This window comes from Penicillium concentricum (genome assembly GCF_028827145.1).
Source record: "Penicillium concentricum strain IBT 3081 chromosome Unknown utg000006l_segment0_segment0, whole genome shotgun sequence".
Classification (NCBI taxonomy): Eukaryota; Fungi; Ascomycota; class Eurotiomycetes; order Eurotiales; family Aspergillaceae; genus Penicillium; species Penicillium concentricum.
The window spans coordinates 1,097,455-1,118,713 of NW_026622759.1; the positions used below are offsets into that span (position 1 = coordinate 1,097,455).

The 21,259-nt window shown below is 47.8% G+C and overlaps 9 protein-coding genes across 9 annotated transcripts; 5 read left to right on the forward strand and 4 right to left on the reverse strand.

The window, feature by feature from the left end:
- Nucleotides 1-739: 739 nt before the first annotated feature.
- N7517_010598 (wax synthase family protein) lies at nt 740-1,846 on the forward strand (the record flags this gene model as incomplete). Its single annotated transcript, XM_056728321.1, has 1 exon — nt 740-1,846. The coding sequence occupies one exon, from the start codon at nt 740-742 to the stop codon at nt 1,844-1,846; it is 1,107 nt and encodes a 368-aa protein (XP_056574136.1).
- Nucleotides 1,847-1,901: 55 nt separating this feature from the next.
- N7517_010599 (uncharacterized protein) lies at nt 1,902-2,455 on the reverse strand (the record flags this gene model as incomplete). Its single annotated transcript, XM_056728322.1, has 2 exons — nt 1,902-2,112; nt 2,166-2,455. 2 exons carry the CDS (start codon nt 2,453-2,455, stop codon nt 1,902-1,904), a joined length of 501 nt encoding a protein of 166 aa, XP_056574137.1.
- An 805-nt stretch (nt 2,456-3,260) lies between these two features.
- N7517_010600 (uncharacterized protein) lies at nt 3,261-4,118 on the forward strand (the record flags this gene model as incomplete). Its single annotated transcript, XM_056728323.1, has 2 exons — nt 3,261-3,942; nt 4,039-4,118. 2 exons carry the CDS (start codon nt 3,261-3,263, stop codon nt 4,116-4,118), a joined length of 762 nt encoding a protein of 253 aa, XP_056574138.1.
- Nucleotides 4,119-4,862: 744 nt separating this feature from the next.
- On the reverse strand, nt 4,863-6,721 carry N7517_010601 (MFS transporter; the record flags this gene model as incomplete). The annotated part of the gene is made up of 6 exons (XM_056728324.1): nt 4,863-5,117; nt 5,193-5,765; nt 5,820-5,881; nt 5,941-6,335; nt 6,393-6,621; nt 6,706-6,721. 6 exons carry the CDS (start codon nt 6,719-6,721, stop codon nt 4,863-4,865), a joined length of 1,530 nt encoding a protein of 509 aa, XP_056574139.1.
- Nucleotides 6,722-8,143: 1,422 nt separating this feature from the next.
- sit2 (putative siderochrome-iron transporter) lies at nt 8,144-10,138 on the reverse strand (the record flags this gene model as incomplete). The annotated part of the gene is made up of 3 exons (XM_056728325.1): nt 8,144-9,081; nt 9,136-9,749; nt 9,825-10,138. The coding sequence occupies 3 exons, from the start codon at nt 10,136-10,138 to the stop codon at nt 8,144-8,146; spliced, it is 1,866 nt and encodes a 621-aa protein (XP_056574140.1).
- A 1,590-nt stretch (nt 10,139-11,728) lies between these two features.
- Nucleotides 11,729-12,936, reverse strand: N7517_010603 (uncharacterized protein; the record flags this gene model as incomplete). Its single annotated transcript, XM_056728326.1, has 5 exons — nt 11,729-12,024; nt 12,093-12,287; nt 12,337-12,450; nt 12,498-12,641; nt 12,699-12,936. The coding sequence occupies 5 exons, from the start codon at nt 12,934-12,936 to the stop codon at nt 11,729-11,731; spliced, it is 987 nt and encodes a 328-aa protein (XP_056574141.1).
- A 3,298-nt stretch (nt 12,937-16,234) lies between these two features.
- N7517_010604 (GH92 family glycosyl hydrolase) lies at nt 16,235-18,665 on the forward strand (the record flags this gene model as incomplete). The annotated part of the gene is made up of 2 exons (XM_056728327.1): nt 16,235-18,009; nt 18,059-18,665. The coding sequence occupies 2 exons, from the start codon at nt 16,235-16,237 to the stop codon at nt 18,663-18,665; spliced, it is 2,382 nt and encodes a 793-aa protein (XP_056574142.1).
- Nucleotides 18,666-19,206: 541 nt separating this feature from the next.
- N7517_010605 (flavin-linked sulfhydryl oxidase ERV2) lies at nt 19,207-20,074 on the forward strand (the record flags this gene model as incomplete). Its single annotated transcript, XM_056728328.1, has 4 exons — nt 19,207-19,430; nt 19,513-19,641; nt 19,727-19,996; nt 20,059-20,074. The coding sequence occupies 4 exons, from the start codon at nt 19,207-19,209 to the stop codon at nt 20,072-20,074; spliced, it is 639 nt and encodes a 212-aa protein (XP_056574143.1).
- Nucleotides 20,075-20,746: 672 nt separating this feature from the next.
- N7517_010606 (uncharacterized protein) lies at nt 20,747-20,926 on the forward strand (the record flags this gene model as incomplete). The annotated part of the gene is made up of 1 exon (XM_056728329.1): nt 20,747-20,926. The coding sequence occupies one exon, from the start codon at nt 20,747-20,749 to the stop codon at nt 20,924-20,926; it is 180 nt and encodes a 59-aa protein (XP_056574144.1).
- Between the last annotated feature and the right edge of the window lie 333 nt (nt 20,927-21,259).

Genomic DNA, 21,259 nt, shown 5'->3' on the forward strand with positions numbered 1-21,259 from the left:
TGGGGCCGTTTCTCGCTCGCATGTTCTCGGCGTGGGTCTACACCATGCCCGATGTAACTCAATTGATTTCTCAAGCCAGAGTTGCTGCATGATCCAACACAGTCCTCCTTCGGGATGCTTTAGCGTGCATAGAACTATTGCGAAGGGGGCCAAATATGCATAGATTAAGAGACCCACACCCTCACCCAACCAAAGCGGGTCAGAAGGGGGCTCTTCGCAGAAGAGCAACTCACGAAGCTGGAAGACGAGCAATTGACCCATAGTAATACTATGCTGATAGAGAACAACAGGATTGACCGTAGGTTTAGCCCCCAAAATAGCAGCACAGGCCCCGGGAACTTCGACAATTCATTGTCCCATAAGCTTCATGAAAGATAGGGACCATTAGCAATTGATCGATTGATAAAAGATTAGATAGATTTATGGTTGCTATCTCAATTATATAAAATGGCAATAATCAATGTGCGGTCTAAGTATACAGATAGGCGGATTGGAACATAACTTGTTTGACATTGCTGTTGCCATTGAGGAAGATGAACAGACAATCTTTCCTAGTTCAGATTGCGGAATATGGAATTTTCCAATTATAGTGGGGAATTTATAGTCCGCAGCATCTTGAGGATGGTTTCGGAGTTTTACGCAACTGTTGAGAGAACGGAGCTATTATTATTATCATTTTGGTGTTGATATCTACCAATTCACATCTGTTCTCTGCTGCCAAAATAAGCACATTGCAGGGATGGATCTCCAGTCGCTTTCGCCGTTGTTCTACTACATGGTAGCAAGCGTGCTCACTATTACCGGTCTCAAGAGACGTCGGAAAATTCGTCTTCTGTTACTAGGACCAGTCTGGCTATTTTCTCTGTTGGCATTGGCCTCATCCCATAGGCTGTCCTGGATGATTGGTGCTGATAGCACTTTTGCAAGCGTGCTGGTCTTCTACCTGCTTTACTCGACAAAGTTGCTCGCTTTTGATCAGCTTGCTGTCAATCCAGAACTTAGCAAACATGACTGGAGCTTTGTCGACTGTTACAGAACATGGAACAATCCGCGAGAACTACCATTACGGATATCGCCCCTCGAAAAAGTGGAGCCAAGTGATTCTATTTCTCGAGTTCTATTCTTCTTCAACCAGTCAATGAAGGCAGCAGCTTTGTGGGCATTCGAGCACTTTGCTTTCCAGAAAGTCTTCATCTATTCGCTTGGGCAAGTGGTTGTAGCTGACTTCTCGCCCGAAATGGAAGTAGCTTTCCAGCTCTCGTCTCATCAAATCCAAGTTCGCGCAATCATGTCAGTCCAATGGATCTGGCGCGCCTATTTCTTTCTGGAATTCTACCATTGTCTTTTGGCCATCGCCTTCGTGGCCATCCTGCGATTCGATTGTCCTAAAGATTGGCCACCTCTCTTCGGGAGCCCAATGGAAGCATACAGCGTGCGAGGCTTTTGGGGTCGGTTCTGGCACAAGTTGACGATACCTACGTACATCTACTATTCAAAACTTGTTTCTCGGCAATTGATGCGTATACAGCCGGGTTCAAGTCTGGAAAAGACAATAATCCCGCTTTTCATATTCACGCTGTCTGGTTTCTCACACGCATTGGTTGGATGGTCATTGGGAGACGCGGCACTATCCCGAGACATCCTATTCTTTGAGATGTGTTTCCTTGCTGCCGCGGCGGAGACTGCGATATCTAAGATGAAAGTCACGAGTATCTTGAGGGGGGTCTTCTCACCGCTGTCGCGAACGATTGCGGGCATGGCATGGGTTTTTGTGTTCTTTTTCTGCATATCTCCATTGTGGATCTATCCTAAGGTCTACCACGTTTTATTAAATCCAATACGATGAATCCAGTGATGAGGCTGCACTGGCATATACGTTCACTCGCATGTCATTCCTTCAATCAAGTGGTCAAGCCAATACCCCGACCTAAAACGGCAGCGAACTCCCGAAGCCATGAAAAATCTTGTAGGACGATCACAAACCATCCCATGAAGGGTATATAGCCTCTGACGAACCCGAGAATCTGGCTGCGGGACAAGTAATCCTGGCCCTCGGGATATAGTAACGTATCGTCAATGAGGTTGTTGTCTCCCTTTGTCAAGATGAGCTGGCTATAGGCAAAATCAGTATCCTGCAAGAAGACATCGGCTGGTATAGTGCTTACGTCAAATCCGGATTGCTTTGCTCTTCGTATAACACCTGAAGCACCCTATGAATCATTGGGAACGCGCGATCAGGTAACCAGCATACTGGCAAGTCGCCTATATCAACATTCCGCTGGTGATTGGAGATGAATAAGATGTCTCCGGGGGCGAACGCGGGAAACATAGACTCGGTAGTTACTATCATCACCGGGTAAGGTGTACCCGCCCACAGTGAAAGGGCCTTCCAAGCCATAAAACAGGTAGCAATGACCTGCGCTACGGCGAGAATATCGTTCAAAGCAGACCGCATGACTGTGTGTATTTTAACGCGCACATCAAGGAAAATGTTGGCTGAAGCTGCAATAGCGCTGGGACTGCAAATTTACAATTTGTCATCACTATCTATTAGGTAAATGGTATGACTAGACTTCGGGACTGCCCGAAATTTTAATTTCTACGGAGTAGAATATCTTGAATGATAATTCCAATTCTCCGGGGGTTGGGGGTTTTGCAAAGGATCGGGTATCGTGGGGGCGTCGAAGCCCACAGCCACACCCGAACAGCTCCACTAAAAGCCGAGATTGATTGAAATATCGGCTTGGCGTAACTGCAGATCTCGGGGCTCCGTTTATATTAAATTCCCAACTTCTCCTTTGCCTAAATTTGGCTTTTCGCGGCTTTATCCGCCGCCCCCAAACTTGGCGTATCCATCTCGTGTGATCGTCGCAGGGAGTTCTCATATGAGGAAGGAGAAAATGCCTCATACAATTGCGGTCTGTTATATCAGTGGACGGTTAAGGCAGGTGACCCTGGCACCACGTGACGAAAAGCCCCTGAAATGGCTGATTATGTAACTAATACTGTTGGCGGGCCCGGGCCCGGGCGCCACCCGTGGACCTTGGCAGGCACATGGGCAACCCAAGTAATGTCCCGGGTCCCGATCTCGGGCGGTCTATCCCCGGTACACTCTACGACGGCCTACAACGAGTTCACAACCCGTACTGTCTACTACTGTCTATTTTTTTTGGTTGGTTATACTTGCACATTCGTCGTTGGATAATCACATACTGGATTGCTAGGAATATTGAGAGATCCGGACCGAACTCAATAAGACAATGGATTCAGACTCGGAATCGTACGAGAAAACAGGAGGAAACCCCCCAAAAGACATCCTTGAGCCCGCCGTACTCCTTTTGTCAGGTCAAACTGTCATCGCTGAGGCTGCGACTTCAGCCCCACTTTACCAAATAAACAGTGACATCCGATCAATCTCGAACAAGGACTCGTCCGTGGCGTTCGAAAGAGTCGAGAACGATGTATCAGAGATCGAGGAGAGCGTCACTTCTGGAACACTGCGAAAGCGACATCTGTTCTATCTTGCACATCCTGCGAATGCGCGATACCGAACCGACATACCTGCTAGGTACTACATCACTTCTGCGGTATCCGAGATGGTAGGCAATATTCGCCTCGAGATTTCCGAGGCCCGGTTGCAAAAGACGTCTTTCAAGGCGATGTTAAGCGCGAAAAAAACCGCCTCAGATAACCCATTATTCCATGAGGGCACAAAACAACTCCGGTTGTTTGATATCCAACCAAATTGGAAAGTAGGTCGCAATTGCTATAAGTGGAGCGATTCCAATGGCAGGCAGGTGGCTATTGAAGAAAAGGAGGATGACAGATATAAATTATCCGTCACGACAAGTATGTCGCAGGAGTTGAGGGATGCATTGGTCGCTACGTGGCTGCTGAGGCTGTGGCACGACACGGCCGAGAGTAAACAAGCTAAAAGAGAATGTGAGTTGGCTTCAGCGCTGTTGGTATCAAATCTTTGTCGCAGTTACTATGGTCTTGCCTTTTAGCTTTTGGCTTTTGGCTAACTTCTCTTTCCAGTCTTTGAAAGCATGGCTTCGCCAGAAGCGTATAAGGAAAGCATGGATCCATATATGCCAAGGCAGTGCATTATGATGTGAGATAGTCAGATACTCACCATTTATCCTAAGCCTTAGGCCACTCGGGGCCAATATCACGCTTTGTGCCTCTACAATCAGGTCGCTATGGTAGACATCTTCGTCCTCGGGCGATGTATCATCGCGATGTCATCTGTGTTGAGTAGTATAGTGTTGGTCACCTAGCAGACGTTGGCCTCGCTTGGAGGACTGCGTTTTCAAGCCCGATCGGTCATTTCTAGTGTTCCAACAATAACAAGTTGGTTAGCCATAAGCCTCCTTTGCTTCTCGTTTTGAGCTTTTACACTCAGAATCAGATGGAGTGGAACTTCCGACACATGTCTGCTGGGGCCTCAATTCCCAGCTACCGTAATGCACTCTAGTTATAGCAGACGGGATGAAGTATTGATGCCGCACGTGGCGGGTATACCTCTCCTAGCCATACGGTTACACCAATATCCGTCCGTTCCACTCAGAAGAAAGCTCACCCTTCGGAAGCTCGGGAGCTAAAATTGACGTCCTTGAAAAGCGCAGCCAATTGTCAATAATGCACAGTTTTCCTAGTGTTTTAAAGCCCATGACATCAGTACATGCTCTCAAATAATATGTCTTCAATGTCTCTCACGTCTATTAAACACATGGCACCAGCGCAGGCCCTCGAATCACGTTATATTCAACGTCTGCAACGTCTATAAGTCCGAAATATAATGCGCAGAAGGAAAATTGTACGCAATAACCCAATAATATCCGAATTGAGCACCGTCACGATCAGAAAGTCACCTGGAATCTTGGACTCGTCCGTATACGTTCACCATATATCCAAAAGACAACTGGCAATGCGCAAAAGGCCAGCGCAATGAAGCCAAGCAGCGAGTTGCCCCAACCAAGCCCAAGAACATCATACATCTTCGGGCCGGCAAGCGGGAGCATGGCACCGGCCAGTGAACGGAACACCGTGTTGGCCGCCATAACTGAAGCGGCGTAATCCGTGAAGGCATCTACCAAATATGTGCTCACACACATCTAAACAGCAAATTCAAGTGTCAGTCAGCCAATTCAGACAGAAACAAGTTCACGAATAGGAGGAACGTCACTTACGAAGGTAATCATCATACCAACACCAAGAAATGAGGTTCCAATGATAGGAACAATCCAGTGAGTTTTGTAATAAGCAGTCCATCCATACATGAACAGCGAGATGGGAACGAAAACAGCTCCAGGGATCATAGGCGGAAGACGATACTCAGGCTTCATCTCGCCATTTTTGACAGATAGGTAGTTGAGTAGTCTATCGGACGTTACTCCTAGCATGAGCAGACCGATCAAAGAACCAATTCCCAGACCGAGATAGGTGAGTCCGACAGACCCCTGTGAGAAATTGTACTGCTCTTGAAATACAGCGGTGATGGTTGTAAATAACAGATATAGGTATCCGTAAATCACGCCGACGTAAAGCGAAAGGAGGAAGACGATCGGGGAGCGGAAGAGCATCTTCGTCGGTCGGATGATAGAATATAGGAATAGTTCTTTTGGTGTACGGCCTGTGTCGAGTGCGGAACGCAGGTTCATATTTCCGGTTTCTTTTTGGAGCTTCTTGGTCTTCCGAGCCAGGATAGTTGGGGCGTAGGATTCACGAATGGTGAAAAGTGAGCTGATGGTGATAGCACCGGCCTACCCGGATCTATTAGTATGTGTTCTGCACTGGTTGTCACAGTGTCTACTTACGGCCATAGCTAGCACGTAGAAACTCCATCGCCAACCCTCTGCCTGTGCCAGATACGCCCCAGCTAAGAAAAGTTAGAAATCGAGCCATCAATGAAAGAACACATGGCGTAGGGGAGCATACCAACCGGGCCAACAACAGGCCCAATCAAAGGACCAAGAGCCCAAGCTGCCATCGCACCACCTCTTTTCTCTTGCACAAACATATCCGCAATCGACCCGGCGCCGATAGTGAGCGGACAGCTACCAGCAAAGCCAGCGAGGAATCGGAAGACAACAAGACTGCCTATCTCCGGCGCGAAACCGCAGGCGATGGTCCAAATCACGTAGAGAATATTGCATATATGGTAGAGGTATTGTCGACCATATAGCTCGGATAGAGGTGCGATGAGCAGGGGACCGAAACAGTATCCGACTAGATATACCGACACCACGAATGATGACAATTCAATGCTGGTGACGTGGAAGTCTTTGACTAGTTCATTTACGCCGGGGGCGAACATAGATGATCCCAGAGGGCTGTTATTTTCTGGTGTCAGCTTTTATCGACTAAATGGTAAAGGGGGCGGTGCGTACGTCAGAAATGTGATCAGCGCAATCGAACATGTGGCCGTGACTTTTTTTCGCGTGGTCCAGTTAAGGGGATTTTCGGGGTCGTCTGGGCCATCCCAATCGACGATGTTCGGGTCTTGGACTTTTTGCTCTTTTGTTGTGTCGTTCAGCTCGGCGGGCCCGATTTCAAGATCTTTTTCCTGTTTGGTGTTGTTTTTCACGCTTATTGTCGATCCGTCGACGGAGGGAGTTTCTGCTTAATCTTTTTAGAATTTCTCTCTTCGCAGACTATTTGGTGGAGATGTTGTTCAAATCGACAAATTAGAGAAACCCTTACCCTCGCTATCCCTCATTTTGGGAGATGTGTCGCCGTCGCCAAAAAAGAAAATATACCAAATGCCACTCCGCGTCTCACACCTTGTTAATAGGCTTTAATATCGTTTAACAATCAACATAGGTCGAAGTCGAGATTACACGAGAGGTCGTAATGGGATGGTTGATTTTCTCAGTAAGCAGAATAACATGAAGAGCAAAGAGGAGAAAGGAGGGCAGTAATATTAAAATCCACTAACGGATACCTACCTAGTTATAAATAAGCAATGACCTCGGAGTTAAGTGAAAATACCCGCTGCATAATTTCCTACCTCACATTGTGAAGGAGTACATCTTCCAAATGGCCCCTAATACCCGGGTAAGCTCATTAATAGGGCGGACGATAGCTGGGCCCCAATGCTCGGCTAGTTAATTAGGCCGAAAATAAGCGTAAACACAGACTGTACACTGCCCATACATTGCTTATAACTAAAGATACAACGTAGCCAAGCACCATAACCCTGAAGTATTAGGGGATATTCTGAAGAATCGCATTTCGAACATCGCAGAATGGTGGAGAGTTCTCCCAAGCTTTATCCCCGCAAAAAGGGTCTTGGGTCCACCGGAGTCCACCTTCAACTGGCGAGTTACTACATAAAAGTTATGCACATCGGCTTCATGACTCCAGGCCTGGCTTAGATACTTAGCTGGGAATTAAATGCCCGGCTCGGCTCATTTCCGTGTACTACAGTCGAGTCAACTTATTAGAACGGAGAAATATTCAATATCCACTTCGTATGTTTGTTGACATTATGAGCATTTACCCAAATGCTCCGGGCAATGGCCGAAACGAAGCGAGCCGGGCCGAGCATCTGCTTCCCAAATATGCCCTAAAATCTCACCTTGGTCCGGTGACGCGCTATGATTGGTCTTGTTTCTCGGTTTCGGAACGGTGTTACCGCAACTCTTTTCCTTATGGAGAGAAGATCATCGCGACATTCTTCCAAGGTTGCTGCAGGGATCTCACCTCATCTGGTTAGATTTCTAATATGCGGTGTGAGAGAAGAGGTCGAAAAGCACAATAGAACATTCCAAGGGTACACAATGGTTTATCTTGGCCTATATTGATCTGATACCCCTGAAAATGTGCTGTGGCTATCAGGACACCTATTCAACGCGTCGGCAGTAAACATAGTGGGAAACCCTACATGTTGACCCACAGAGACAGATGAGATGAGTAAATATGTATTATGTGATTAGATGGTTCTAATAATTGCAAGAATGAACAGCCACCTCGACGGCAGCAAAATTTGGTATCCACGCTCAACGGGATAACTGCAATAGATGTACATTGATACTCTCTGCGCAGCAGAATATACATCACACCCAAAACAACGCCAACATGAACAAAACTTTCCAGCCCGTACATCATAACCGGGTATACTGTGCAATGGAAAGCGTGTCTAGAAGATCATTTTACCCTTATTCTGCTTCCTGTTAACGTCATAGTTCTTCCAGACCAGAATGCAAGGAATAGTCAAAGCCAAGACGGCAGTAGAAGCAATGCAGTTCAGACGTTGGGCATAGCCCCATGTATACGCGACAGCTTCGCGGAGAGGCGTCCCCCAGGGGTAAGTCGACTGCACGGTGATTCCATCAAAGTATATCTGGGTGGCATTGGCCTTCAAATTGTCTGGCAGTTGTGCCGTGAGGGTATTGACAAAGACATTGTTGTAGATCGCGGCGCCAACAGCCAAGCCAATTCCACCGCCAATGTTCGAGAACAACCCGATGAGGGCCAGCATCATCGGGGTACCCTCGCGGCCACCTGCTGCCATAACGGCCATGTCTTCACCGATAACGAGGGTGCCGCCGGCGAAGGCAATAAAGATCTGACACATGACAACGTAGCCAATGCCGTGGTCTGAGCCACGGAAGTAGATCATCAATCCGGAGCCGAGGATCATCAGCGGGGCTCCGAAGAAAAGGCAGATGTATTTGAAGTGCGCAGTAGCCCAGATGATGGCTCCGATGACGGGAGAAAAGAAACAAGAGCCGATGTTGTAAATCTGCAGCATGTAGTTTGCATTGACTGCGGAGATGTCGTAGGAGATTAGAACGTAGTTGTAGAAGTACTGATCCCAGAGTTCGAAGCTGAAATATAGCACAGCGGCCAGGAGGCATGCGCCTAAAATAGTCGGCCGCTTGATCAACTCATAGCGGATAAAGTGGGTTCGTGCACCCCACTTCTCCCATGCCGCAAAGACACACAACATGAAGACTCCGAGGATTATGAGAGCAATAAAGCTCGCGCTTGAATACTCAGAGCGGCCGTACTGCGCCAAACTGAATGGCAGGAGGAACATCACCCAACCAATCATGAGGAAGAAAGCGCCGATAACTAGTAGTGCAGCGTTAGTATATATATCCCGAGCGTTGGTTTGGGTATTCTTACCATCAAATTCATGAATATAGTGGATGATAGACTGTCCAACAGTGCGACCACTGGGCTCTCGACGGAAGATGCCCTTTTTCTCTGCCTTCTTCTCAAAGTACTTGAAAGCCATGGCGAGGGGCAAGAACACAAACGGCATCACAATGCAGAAGATGCCATAACCCCAGCGCCATCCAAACTTAGCATATATCGAGTTTGCCGCAAGTCCACCTGTGAATGCAGTGCAGATGAACGGAGTCTGCATAAAGCCGAAAGCGAATGCTCGATTTCTTAGACCAGAAGTATCGGCGACGAAGATATTCAAGATCAGGTATATGCAGTAGTAACCGATCCAGTAAAACACGTATCCCGCTGCATATCCATTGGGACCATCACATGCGGTGAGGATGATCATACCGAGGATATAAATGCCGGTTGAGACGACCAGCGCCTCTGCACGACCCCACAAGTTCAAGGTCTTACCCAGCGGCAGCTTAAGAACCCCGCCCACAACATTCGCGAGGATATAAGCCGTGGAGACTTGCGGTGCGGTCCGGAAGCCTCCTTGGATGTAGTTGATCAGGAAGCTGCTAATATTCGAGTGAAATGCCAACATAAATGTACAGATCCAGATCCTGCAAGTTCGATCATGGTCAGAAAATAGCTTTCGTCGCAAGAGCACCGGAACGAATCAGTCGCTATCTACTTACCAAGCATATATTCCAACCAAAGCTGGCCAACTCCATACAAGTGCCGCGGCTTCCGCCTTCTGCTGGCCCAACTCAGCACCTTCTGTGACACTGTCGGGGTGCTGTGCCAATTCCTCCTCGTCGTCGAACATGTCACCCGCATGAAGGCTGTCCGCTCGGGGCGGTGATTCGGGATCATATGATGACGATTTGTCGCCATTGGCCTCAAGTGCCTCCGACTTTTCATTCTGCGAGATATATGATTCCTCCCCGACTATAGTCTGGTCGATGATTTTGCCGTCATCGCGACCTTGAGTGGTCTCGGGGAGACCCATGACTGTAGGTTCCCTTAGGTCCGGTCACAGGGAGGTCAAATGTAATGCCAGATCTTCAGTTGCTTCCGGGGAAGCTGTGTGAGGATAGACCAGAATTGAGTATTGGGCGGAGTGGGAGGATAGAAAGCAGAGGGAAAAGATCTGCGATAGAGGGGCTTCTCTATAATCTGGAAGGACAGAGAGGCCCATGATGTTCCAGACCAGAAAGTGCCGGACCGAATCGACACATCTTCAGGTTTCCTTTTTTTCTTTCACTCTTGAAAGGAAGATCCGATAGGGTCGAGGATCAGATAACCCCATCAATCTGATGGTTGACCCAATCAGGGGTTGCCGTAACGGGCGATCATCCGCCATTCGCCCCTTCGCTGTGTGGAAATCTCAACTCTGATTGGTCAGTACTGAAGGTTCCCTCCTATTTTGGACTAGTGCATCATTACCTAACCTTGGAAGTTTCCAGGGTTACACTTCAGGTCCCTCCAGGGCTGCTACTTACTTGATGCGGCAAACCGTTTGCGTCACTAACAGGCTAGATGGACATTATTTAATACTGTTGTACTTGAGTCATGGCATCATCTGTTTCACTCTTTTCTTTTTCCCCCTTACTACCTCCTGGCGAGGCCATGCGCCATGCCCCTTGCGTGTCCACGCGGTATACCATGGATAGTGCAAGGGTCGCGGGTGAAAAGCTTAAAAAGCAAAAAAAAGATCAACATATTTTCCAGCCACCGATTATTAGTACTCAAACAAACTCGCAATTACGGACCTCATGCACGAATTATCTCGTTTCAGAGGCTCCAAAGTCGCCATATCAACTCCATTACAGCTCGTGGAACCAGATTGCCTTCCGCTCCCCGGTCCAGGTCGCACTCTGAGTTTTACGCCATCTTATCTGATTTCGATCAGCTATGTACAACCAGGATTTATGATGGTATTAACCCAAGCTTCCTATGTTTCTACTTGGCTTTCCACAAAGCCAAGCCCCTCTAGGCAAGGTATGCCGGATTCTCGGACTGGAACTTACATAGTCCACTCCACGGTGGGGCTGGATCGTATTTTCTCCAAGCGCCCGAGGCGCTTCACAATACTACGTAGTTGTCATTTGTGCTGACCGTGTTTCCTTTCTGTGACATTCCAACGGCCCACTCACTCAGCCGCTGACATCTTCCAACAATCGTATGCGACGCCTATGCGACTTCGTGCGAATAGAACAAGACTTTGTATCAGATGTAGCCGAGAAAACTCTTGGACGAACAAGTACTTCGGTCTACGGGGATTTAGATTAAATCAATTCCCCAATTTCATCTAATGTGGTCTTGAATTTGTCTTATCCACTAGTTTCCCGGAATACTACCTCCATTGCGGGTGATGTTGACATTCCCGAATATCCGTCAGATCTACCTTGTAAGGAACCTGTCCGTTACTTTGCCCAATATGTTCTAGGATGCGGCGAAGGATATTTATAACACTTTCAATTGTGGGCTGTCCAATATCTGTTGATGACCAACCATGCTGGATTTGATGCGAGAAAGCCTAGCTTATTTCTAGTTTTTCAATTGCCAGGCTTTGTTACATAACTAAATCTACCTCAGCTTAATGTCCAACCATAGCCTGGTGCGCGGGTCCATATCTGTCACCATGTGGCTTAGCAGCATCGATAATTTGACGCATTGCTTGCTTTTCCTCCTCGGTCAACTCAATATCCCGAGATGCCCAGTTCTCCTCCAGGCGTGTCGCCTTGGTTGTTCCCGGAATGGGAATCATTCCTTGGGAGGCAACCCAAGCAAGCGCGATTTGACTAATCTTGCATCCTTTACGGACGGCGAGCTTCTTGATTTCCTCGACGATGGCACGGTTCTTGTAGAAGTTCTCGCCTTGGAATTTGGGAGCTGTTGAGTGCGATTATGTTAGCGACTCTGTCCATTTAGGATTAGGAGCTTGTGAACTGGGTAGATACATTTTCGGCGGAAATCGTCAGGGGAAAAGTCATCCGGGGAGTTGTAATCGAAGTTATCGACGAGCCAGCCATGTCCCAGTGGGCTGTAGGCGACGTAAGCCACGCCCAACTCTTTTGCTGTATCGATCAAGCCATCTGTCTCGTGGAGTGTCTCAAAGGCTGAATATTCGGCTTGGATAGCATCAATCTTGGCAACTATTGATAGTCAGTAATGTATTCCCAAGCTGGCTAGAAAAAGACGCACTCGAATTTGCCTTGCGTAGTGTGGTAGCTGAACACTCCGAAAGTCCAATGTACTTGGTCTTCCCTGCCTTGCGAAGTTCATCAAGAGCAGGAATGGACTCGGTGAGGGGTGTATCTATTGAATTCAGTAATTGTAAGTCCGAAGATATAGATTCGACTTACTAGGGTCAATCCGGTGGAGGTAGTACAAATCAGGCGTAAAGCCGAGTCTCTCGATGGTTCCTTCAATGTACTCCTTGATATGCGAGGGGGAGTTGGTGACAGAGCCATCTCCTCCAATTACGTCGAGGCCACACTTGGAGGCAACTATCAGGGAGGGTAGTTAGTTACAGATAAATGTCACGTTGCGGTGTGGGGTCATACTGAAAATCTTATCGCGGACGTTGTGCTTCCTGATGAAATCTCCCAAAAGCTTTTCATTCACACCCGCTTTGTAGACAACAGCAGTGTCCCAGAATGTACATCCCAATTCAAGTGCCTTCAGCAAGACTGGTTCGGCTTCCTCGAGGCTCAGGTTGCTACCCAAACCATAGCTCAATCCCATGGCACCGAAGCCCGGTGTCGGGACTTGAATATCACTGAAGGGGAGTGTCTTGACCATACTGACTGAGTTGGATAATTTACTGGGGGGTTGTTAGATTCTGTTGTGTCACAAGTGACCAGATGTGGCAGTGAGATTGGATTTATATCATAGATTTGGTGCCCGGCGTTAAGGCTTCTGGATCACCAAGTGGGTCATGCTGATTGTACGTGTAAATCTTAACTCCGTTGTGCTGCCATCTGCGAAATCTAATTGAGATCTGTATATAAAACAAACGGTAGTACAATTTTCTCCAACTTTGAATATAGACGATTTCAAGACAAAAGAAAAAGAATACCACCCTGCCATAGTATTCAACTCGATTTTTGTTTTGCTTCTTGTCTAGTGTTTCCCTGCAATTATACCAGTAGCGATGGTCTAATGCTTAACTCCGAAGATTCTGTAGGTGGGGCGTAATCAACTCCAGCGGCAACAATGACATCATACCATCTGGATAGTATTGACTGCAGTACTTACGGATATGTACATGTGACAATCGCAAGTGTCTTTTTGGGTATATGCCAATTGCAGAATGTCTTAGATCAAGCCAGGATTCGAAACGCTGTCAGCTTTTCGAGTGAACCAGCACTCATCGGCCGTGTGGGGCTTGTAAGCAGGATGCATTAGTGTTAAAGCCTAAACAATGGGCGATCCGCTTTATATTGTACTAATAGACAACCAATACTAGCCATTCAGTCTACATATTGGTGTATTGTGCTAATCTGGTGATAATACGCCACTGCCAACAAAGATAGACTGTAGCGTGGTTTACCTGTCCCTCATGAAATGAGTAGTGCCGAACAACAAAACTGTTCATTCTCCTATAGTCATCGCTCTTCAAATTTGGTTTAAACAAATGGATCTATAGCAGAGGAACAATTCGGCCGGGGCATCCTGTTCTAGATTAGACAGATGATGCTCGTTTTGCAAAAGAAGATGGCACCTAACTCGGATTGCTGTGCTAAAATTACTGCTTCTGCAGCACTGGCTTCAGGTCCTAGAGTCCCAGGGTATTTACAAGATATGTGTGTAGACTTATAAGCTATCGCCCACTCTGAGAAGTCTTTCTGATGGATGACCCGGAGCTATTTGCTATGAGAGAACTGCACAAATTTTCTCGGTGAACTTTTGTGCATAACAGTATAGAAACAAGCCACGAACGATGAGAGGAATACTTCGTTGCTTGAAGATATAGCTCCAGTGCAAGCCTACCATCTAAGTAAGAAGCTTGCGGCGAACAACCAAACCATGGGAGATCGTGTCCATCTCCGATGATTTCGGCGCGAGCTGCTCACCCAGCTAACTCCACCTGACCCATGCCAATTGATTATATATACCGTACTTGACTTGTTTAGTTGCACAGAAAGTCTCAACAAACGAAGCGATGACAGTGGAGAAGAAAGAAAGAAAGAGAAGAGAAATGCAGAAGAGGGGAACGACTACAATGAGAGGGAGCAGGAGCCTTCCCGATGAGGCAATCAGGTCACAAACGGTAGGAACGACCAAATTTATATCCATTGGGTTCTCTCAACTAACAACACAGCGAGAAGCGTGATCTATCTTCTTTTCTCCGTGCAAGCACCAGTCGGCTACCCCAAAACGAGTCATCAAGGTTTGATATGCCTGGCCGTGGAGAAATTGGATGTTCCAATAATAAATTTCCTGCTCTGATCGCGCATCTGAGCAACTGGCTTGTATGGAATCAATTTCAAATCGCTGTCGGGAATCAACATTTTCGTGCTCTGCTAAGTTGACTTGGAATTCGTGGTCATTCTGACACCTCCAATGATTATCATCCGGGCTTAGCCCCGGTCCTAAGTCAAGCCACCGGGTAAGAGTGAGGCTTGCATGATTTTTATCCAGGGTTCGCATCTCCAACTTCCAAGAGGTATTGCATCTGTCACAACTCCCTTGGTCGGCTGGTTTTTAGGGGGCTGTTTTGGAGCAATAACGGTCAAGGTGAGAGGTAAAGATGTCCATAAAGCCCGAGTCATAAGTGTGAATATGCTTGCAGATGATTATAGATCCATTTTTGTGGCATGGCCACATCCGTGGTACGTTCTGTTGTGCTATTATATTACCGCTATTTCCTACGTCCGTAAGCACAGGCCCGGAGGCATAGAGCATATTCGAGCCTCAGCAGAGAATAGTGTCATCATAACATATTTTTGGGGACCTTCTTCTGATATGTTGTTGACGGGGGATTGTAGCAATGGCGGGGCTTTGGATCTGATAAGACCAGCTTCTACCTCTGTATAGAGCATTGACTCAACGGGGATTCCAAAGTCAGGGCCATGGTAAAACCTTCTTATGGCAAGCTGAAGATGAACGAAATGGAATTGGTAATGAGTATATGATGGGTAGTGACAAAGAGGTAGAGGTCTTTGAAGGTACCAATTTTTCATATCTAAGGCATTTGAGCTGTGGTTATCATTGGTATAGAAGAAACCTGGTAGCTCATTGCTTTTCCACAAATGAAGTTAGAGGCAGATAAATCAGAGATAGTACTGCGGTAGGTCGTAAGAAAGCCGAGATAACAACTTAATACGTGCGTCGTCAGTGGGGTTTCCGGTGCGGCCATTTAAGAAGTTCCGAAAAGCAGTCCCAGCAAATGAAGACAGCAGATGATGGTTTCCTAATGCCAGACAAGCAAGATCGACTGGTGATAGGTGCTCGGAGATCATCCACAACAGCTCAAGTGGAAGGTCAGTCAAGGCTGTTGGGTTTCGTGTGGTGGCCGTCCTGATCACTGGTACTATCTCGATGGATAAAGAATGTCGGACGAGGAAAAGAAGAGATGAAAAGAAAAGAAAGAAAGCAAATTGAATGTAGCTATTAACGCTATGAGACGCGGTTCAACCATGGCGTTTGAGGTATCTGAGTTCCTTGAACTTTGACGTCAAATTATGTACAATGTAATCGACCGTCACGTAACCTCCTTTCAATGCTCCCGACATAAAAGGTCTGTCAAGTACCGACAGCTACACCTTAACTCCCATTGGTACCTTAAAATCATATAGAGGCTTATTGCCTTTTCAAATGGCACGGAACTTCGAAATACGCTTCAACGAGGCACATTAACATGGGAATACATTAACCCCGCACGTGAATGTCTTCCTGACATCCAGCACTAACACCATTTAGGCCGTCGATCACACGAACAATGCGACGTTACAACGCGATATGAAAAATATCCTCCTTGCAGGAGAGAAGGCACTCGCTCCTTCTTCCCGTCATCTGCATCCATGCTCCTCACAACCCAGATCTACAACCACAACGCGTCATTACGCGTGGCCCAACCCTCACATTCCAGAGCGACATGTCGATTCTGCAGAAAAGCATTTTGTACAGCCTCCTACTTCTCCAATGTGCTCTGAGCACAGTAGCAACCCAGGATGACCTCCGCCACGTCAATCCCCTGATCGGGTCAACCAATGGCGGCAATGTCTTCGCAGGCGCAAGCCTCCCCTATGGCATGGCAAAGCCTGTCGCCGACGTCGATGGTCAGAATACTGGAGGTTTCTCGACTGATGGGAGCAATGTCACCGGCTTCTCGCATATGCATGATAGTGGCACAGGCGGGAACCCATCTATGGGAAATTTCCCTCTGTTCCCACAGTACTGCAAAGACAATGTTGTGGATAACTGCAAGTTCCCTAAAGCTGCTCGTGCGGTCCACTACAAGAATGACTCTGTAGTTGCGCAGCCTGGCTACTTTGCCTTGACACTCGAGAATGGCATCAAGGCAGAGATGACTGCGGCGCGGCGCACGGCGTTGTACCGTTTCACTTTCCCAAATGGAAGGACGGCGGATGGAAATGATCTGAACCCGGTGATCTCGGTGGATCTAACTGATCTGTGGGATAGTCGACAGAATGCTTCCATTAGCCTTGATGCTGATAAAGCTCGAATCAAAGGCAACGGTACTTTTTTGCCGAGCTTCGGGGCTGGCTCATACAAATCATATTTCTGTGCTGATTTCGGCGACACTATCGATGTCGATGACAGCGGAATATGGGTCAATGACCGAGCTGGATCAGTGCAAGAGTTGTTTGTCACCCGCGGCTTCAACAACTTCTACCTTCAAGCCGGAGGCTATATGGCCTTTGATCGTCCAGACAATGGAATAGTGACTGTGAGGGTGGGTGTCAGCTTTATCAGCTCGGATCAAGCTTGCAAAAATGCCGAAACGGAAGTGCCTAAGCCGGAAAGTGCCTTTGATAATCTGCGCGAAAGTGCAGAGGCTGCATGGAAGGAGAAGCTCAGTCCGATCAAGGTCACGCCGGGTGGTGCCAGCGATGACATGGTCCACAGTTTCTGGAGTGGTATATACCGAACCATGTTATCACCTCAAGATTTGACTGGAGAGAATCCACTGTGGAAAAGTGATGAGCCATACTTTGACTCTTTCTACTGCCTGTGGGACGCTTTCAGGTCGCAGCATCCGTTCCTCACAATCATTGACCCAAAGGCACAGTCAAAAATGGTCCGCAGCTTGCTGGACACCTTCAAGCACGAAGGATGGCTGCCCGATTGCCGCATGAGTCTCTGCAAAGGCTGGACACAGGGAGGTTCCAATGCCGATATCGTTCTCGCAGATGCCTACGTGAAGAACCTGACCGGTATCGACTGGGAACTTGCCTATAAGGCTATGATCAACGATGCAGAGAACGAGCCACTCGAATGGTCATATGAAGGGCGAGGTGGTTTGCAGAGCTGGAAACACCTCAACTACATCCCATATCTAGACTTTGACTATATTGGCTTTGGAACCAATTCACGGAGCATCTCGCGAACGGTGGAGTACGCATACAATGACTATGCCCTATCAGTCGTAGGCAAGGGCCTCGGCAAAAAGGATTACACCACATATTTGTCTCGGTCTGGCAACTGGCAAAACCTATACAAAGAAGACCAAAAATCACTGCTTGAGAATGGAACAGATACTGGCTTTACTGGGTTCTTTCAGCCAAAGTACATCAACGGAACTTGGGGCTATCAGGATCCTATTGCCTGCAGTGCTCTGGCGTCGTGGTGCTCTCTCACCTCGAACCCTTCAGAGACATTCGAGTCCAGCATCTGGGAGTATCTCTTGTGCGTATACTTTTCTCCCCAGTAACATTCCAGCGCTAATTATACATAGCTTCGTCCCTCATGACATGGCAAATTTGATCAAGATGGTCGGCGGCCCAAAGTCCTTCGTGTCTCGTTTGGACTATTTCCACACCTCTGGCTTAGCAGACATGGGCAATGAACCTGTCTTCTTGACCGTGTACGATTATCACTACGCCGGACGCCCTGGTCTGTCCGCCAGTCGAGCCCACGCTTACATTCCATCATCTTTCAACGGCACACACAACGGCCTACCTGGCAACGACGACTCGGGCGCCATGGGCTCATTCCTGGCATGGAGCTTAATGGGTCTTTTCCCGAATCCCGGTCAGAATGTGTACCTGATTATTCCTCCGTTCTTTGAAGCTGTCGCAATCACTCACCCTGAAACCAACCAAACTGCTACCATTCGGAATGTCAACTTCGACAAAAGCTACAAGAAGATCTATATCCAGAGTGCCAAGCTCAATGGGAAGCCCTACACCAAGAGCTGGATTGGACATGAGTTCTTTACTCGAGGAATGACGCTGGAGCTGACACTCGGGGACCAGGAGAGCAAATGGGGTACACGCAAGGAGGACTTACCTCCGAGTTTGAGCGACTCGGTTGCTGTAGTTGGAGATCACGATGGGATGTAGATAAGTTTGGACTTGAACCCAATGATCTACTAGGATATCTCAACCCTAATAAGTGAGAATACTTTGTGGCGGTCTGTCAACTCTTCTGTGCATCCAGGCCAAACCCTGTCCAATTCACAAGTAAACCCCGGAACACATCCGATGTGGGTCCAGATGAGCTGAGTCTATGATTCAGAGCACCATAATATATGGTCAGCAAAAAAGCATTCATCTGGTAGGGATGCAGATCCTCCCAATCGTATTGTCCCATACTAATCGTATGATAGATACTTCCGATCTCTTCCAAGGCTACTATATCCGCCCCGCACTGTGAGAGGCCCGACGAAATCCATGACTAAGCTGTATGCCCCCGGGCCCAAGTAGGCAACACGTAGAATCCCTTTCGTACAAAGCTCCTTTTAACAATCATTTTCAAATCCACAGCTGAAATATTCTATCTCATCTTCCGCGCAGGACTATTCCCTGTTCACGAAGTCCCAGGTGCTCCAGCGACCAGACCCTTGGCGACATTTCTTTTCCCCAACCATCGCCACCCCCGAACATGGCAAACCGACAAATCACACGGCGCATTGTCACCAGCGCAGCGATCGCACTATGCCTCATATTCTTCCTCTTTATTCGACCACAAGGGCCACCGAGCCCCGCCGTCCGCGCCCCAGGCCACATCGACCACTCCGTACCGACATCCGCACCGGGCATAACCATTCAAGCTACCACACTGAAGGGCGACGTGGTGATGCCGAAGCTCGGCAACGAAACAGCCAAGTAAGGATCTCCGGGGAGGACCCATTGAGAATATATGACCGTGGTGGGACAAATTGCTAATTACAGAATGGTGGCTTTCCAGGGCTGAATTAGGTCGTGCGACATGGAAGTACTTCCACACTGTTATGGCGCGGTTCCCCGAAACACCCACGGAAGACCAGAAGGAGGCGCTACGCTCTTATATCTACCTGTTTGCGCGGCTATATCCTTGGTAAGGAGATTCTCCCCTACGTCCTCACCGCCGTTCCCGTGCGACGTTCTGTGCCAGACTTGGAACTAATGGTTTATGACATCAGTGGAGAATGTGCTGAGCATTTCATGCAGCATTTGAGCAAGTATCCGCCTCAGGTTTCGTCGCGAAATGCGGCTTCGGGCTGGGCTTGTTTCATTCATAATGAGGTTAATGCTATGCTTGATAAGCCTGAGTTTGACTGTGCCAATCTGGGGGATTTCTATGATTGTGGGTGCGGTGGGGATGAGGAGGGTGCGGCTGCTTCGAAGTCGAATGCCGCGAAGGAGGGCACGGGGGAGCATGATGGCCCTGCTGTGGAGATCTCCATAGAAGAGTAAGTGATATCCCGTTATGGCGCATGTATTATGGTTGTTTGGTTGCTAACTTGCGATTTAGAAAGACCCGTGGTTGACGGGATAGATCTCTGACTGTTAGTTCAACCCCATGGAGTTCATTCTGTCTGGTCTATGTCCAGCGCTTGAGTACTTTCTGGATACCTTGTTATTCACGCTTATGGAGCCGGTCTCCCTTGTACAGTAATAGATTGTCAGTTGACTGTTAATATCAATATACCCTTGTTATGTTTTGCATGTGGCTTTTTGTATGAATAGAGGCCTACCCTACATAAATTATCATAGTGTCATTGTACTGGGGTACATACAAGTCCCGCATCCACCACATTGCCGATCCCCATAAAGTACATGACCCCGAGCATTCTATGTGAAAAGATCATCCTACCTGGTGATCAAGTGTGGAAGATGGCGCGCATGACCAAAGGTGCTTACCCAGTATATCCCGGCAATGCAGACTCAAAGGCGCAATCCGTCGTACTAAGCTCAATTGTCTTGGTAGAAAGTACCGATTAAACTTTCTCTTGTTCTTCACTATGAGCAACGGCGATCATATCGTCAGGTCGCACCCTCGTGATACCAACCCTCCAACGGATCAACTATGTAGTTTCATGTGGCATGACGGTACCCTCAAAATGGCGGTGCATCGCAGATATTAGTGTTCCGTATAGATGAAGGGATAATCGGGGATAAGTTTTTGAGTTTGGACCAAAAATAGCAGTAGAGCTGTCAGGATGGCATATCTCGAAGGGCCTGCGTCCTCGAATCCTCCTCGAATCCTCCCCGTGTCTACCCGTTCAACTGGGAAGAAGCGAATGAAAGCATGGGGTCTCCTGACAGGCCTGACATCCATGTCCGCGTGGGATCTGTGGCTTTCCAGTTACCCTGTAAACATGTACCGAATCGAAGGATAATATATCAAGGTGTTCCTCGCTTTCCTTCTATTATTTTATATGCAAAGTACTTGGAAAGAGTACAACTTGATCTCCTCGACGCGCCCACCCCATTCATATTACCCAAAATAGCCTAGTCTAACGCCCGATCGGGACTAGTGTGGATCTGCGCGCCAAATTTCGACGCGAAAAAAAGAAAAAGAAAAAAAAAGGAAAAGCCGACGGAAGAAATTCGTATCAAAGCGAGTTCCCCGCTTAGACGCCTTCTACTGAAACTCTTTCAAGGGATACATCCCTCTCTTGGCCCTCTTCGAACTATTGTTTGCGCACCCAAGGTTATATTTAGTGTCAACA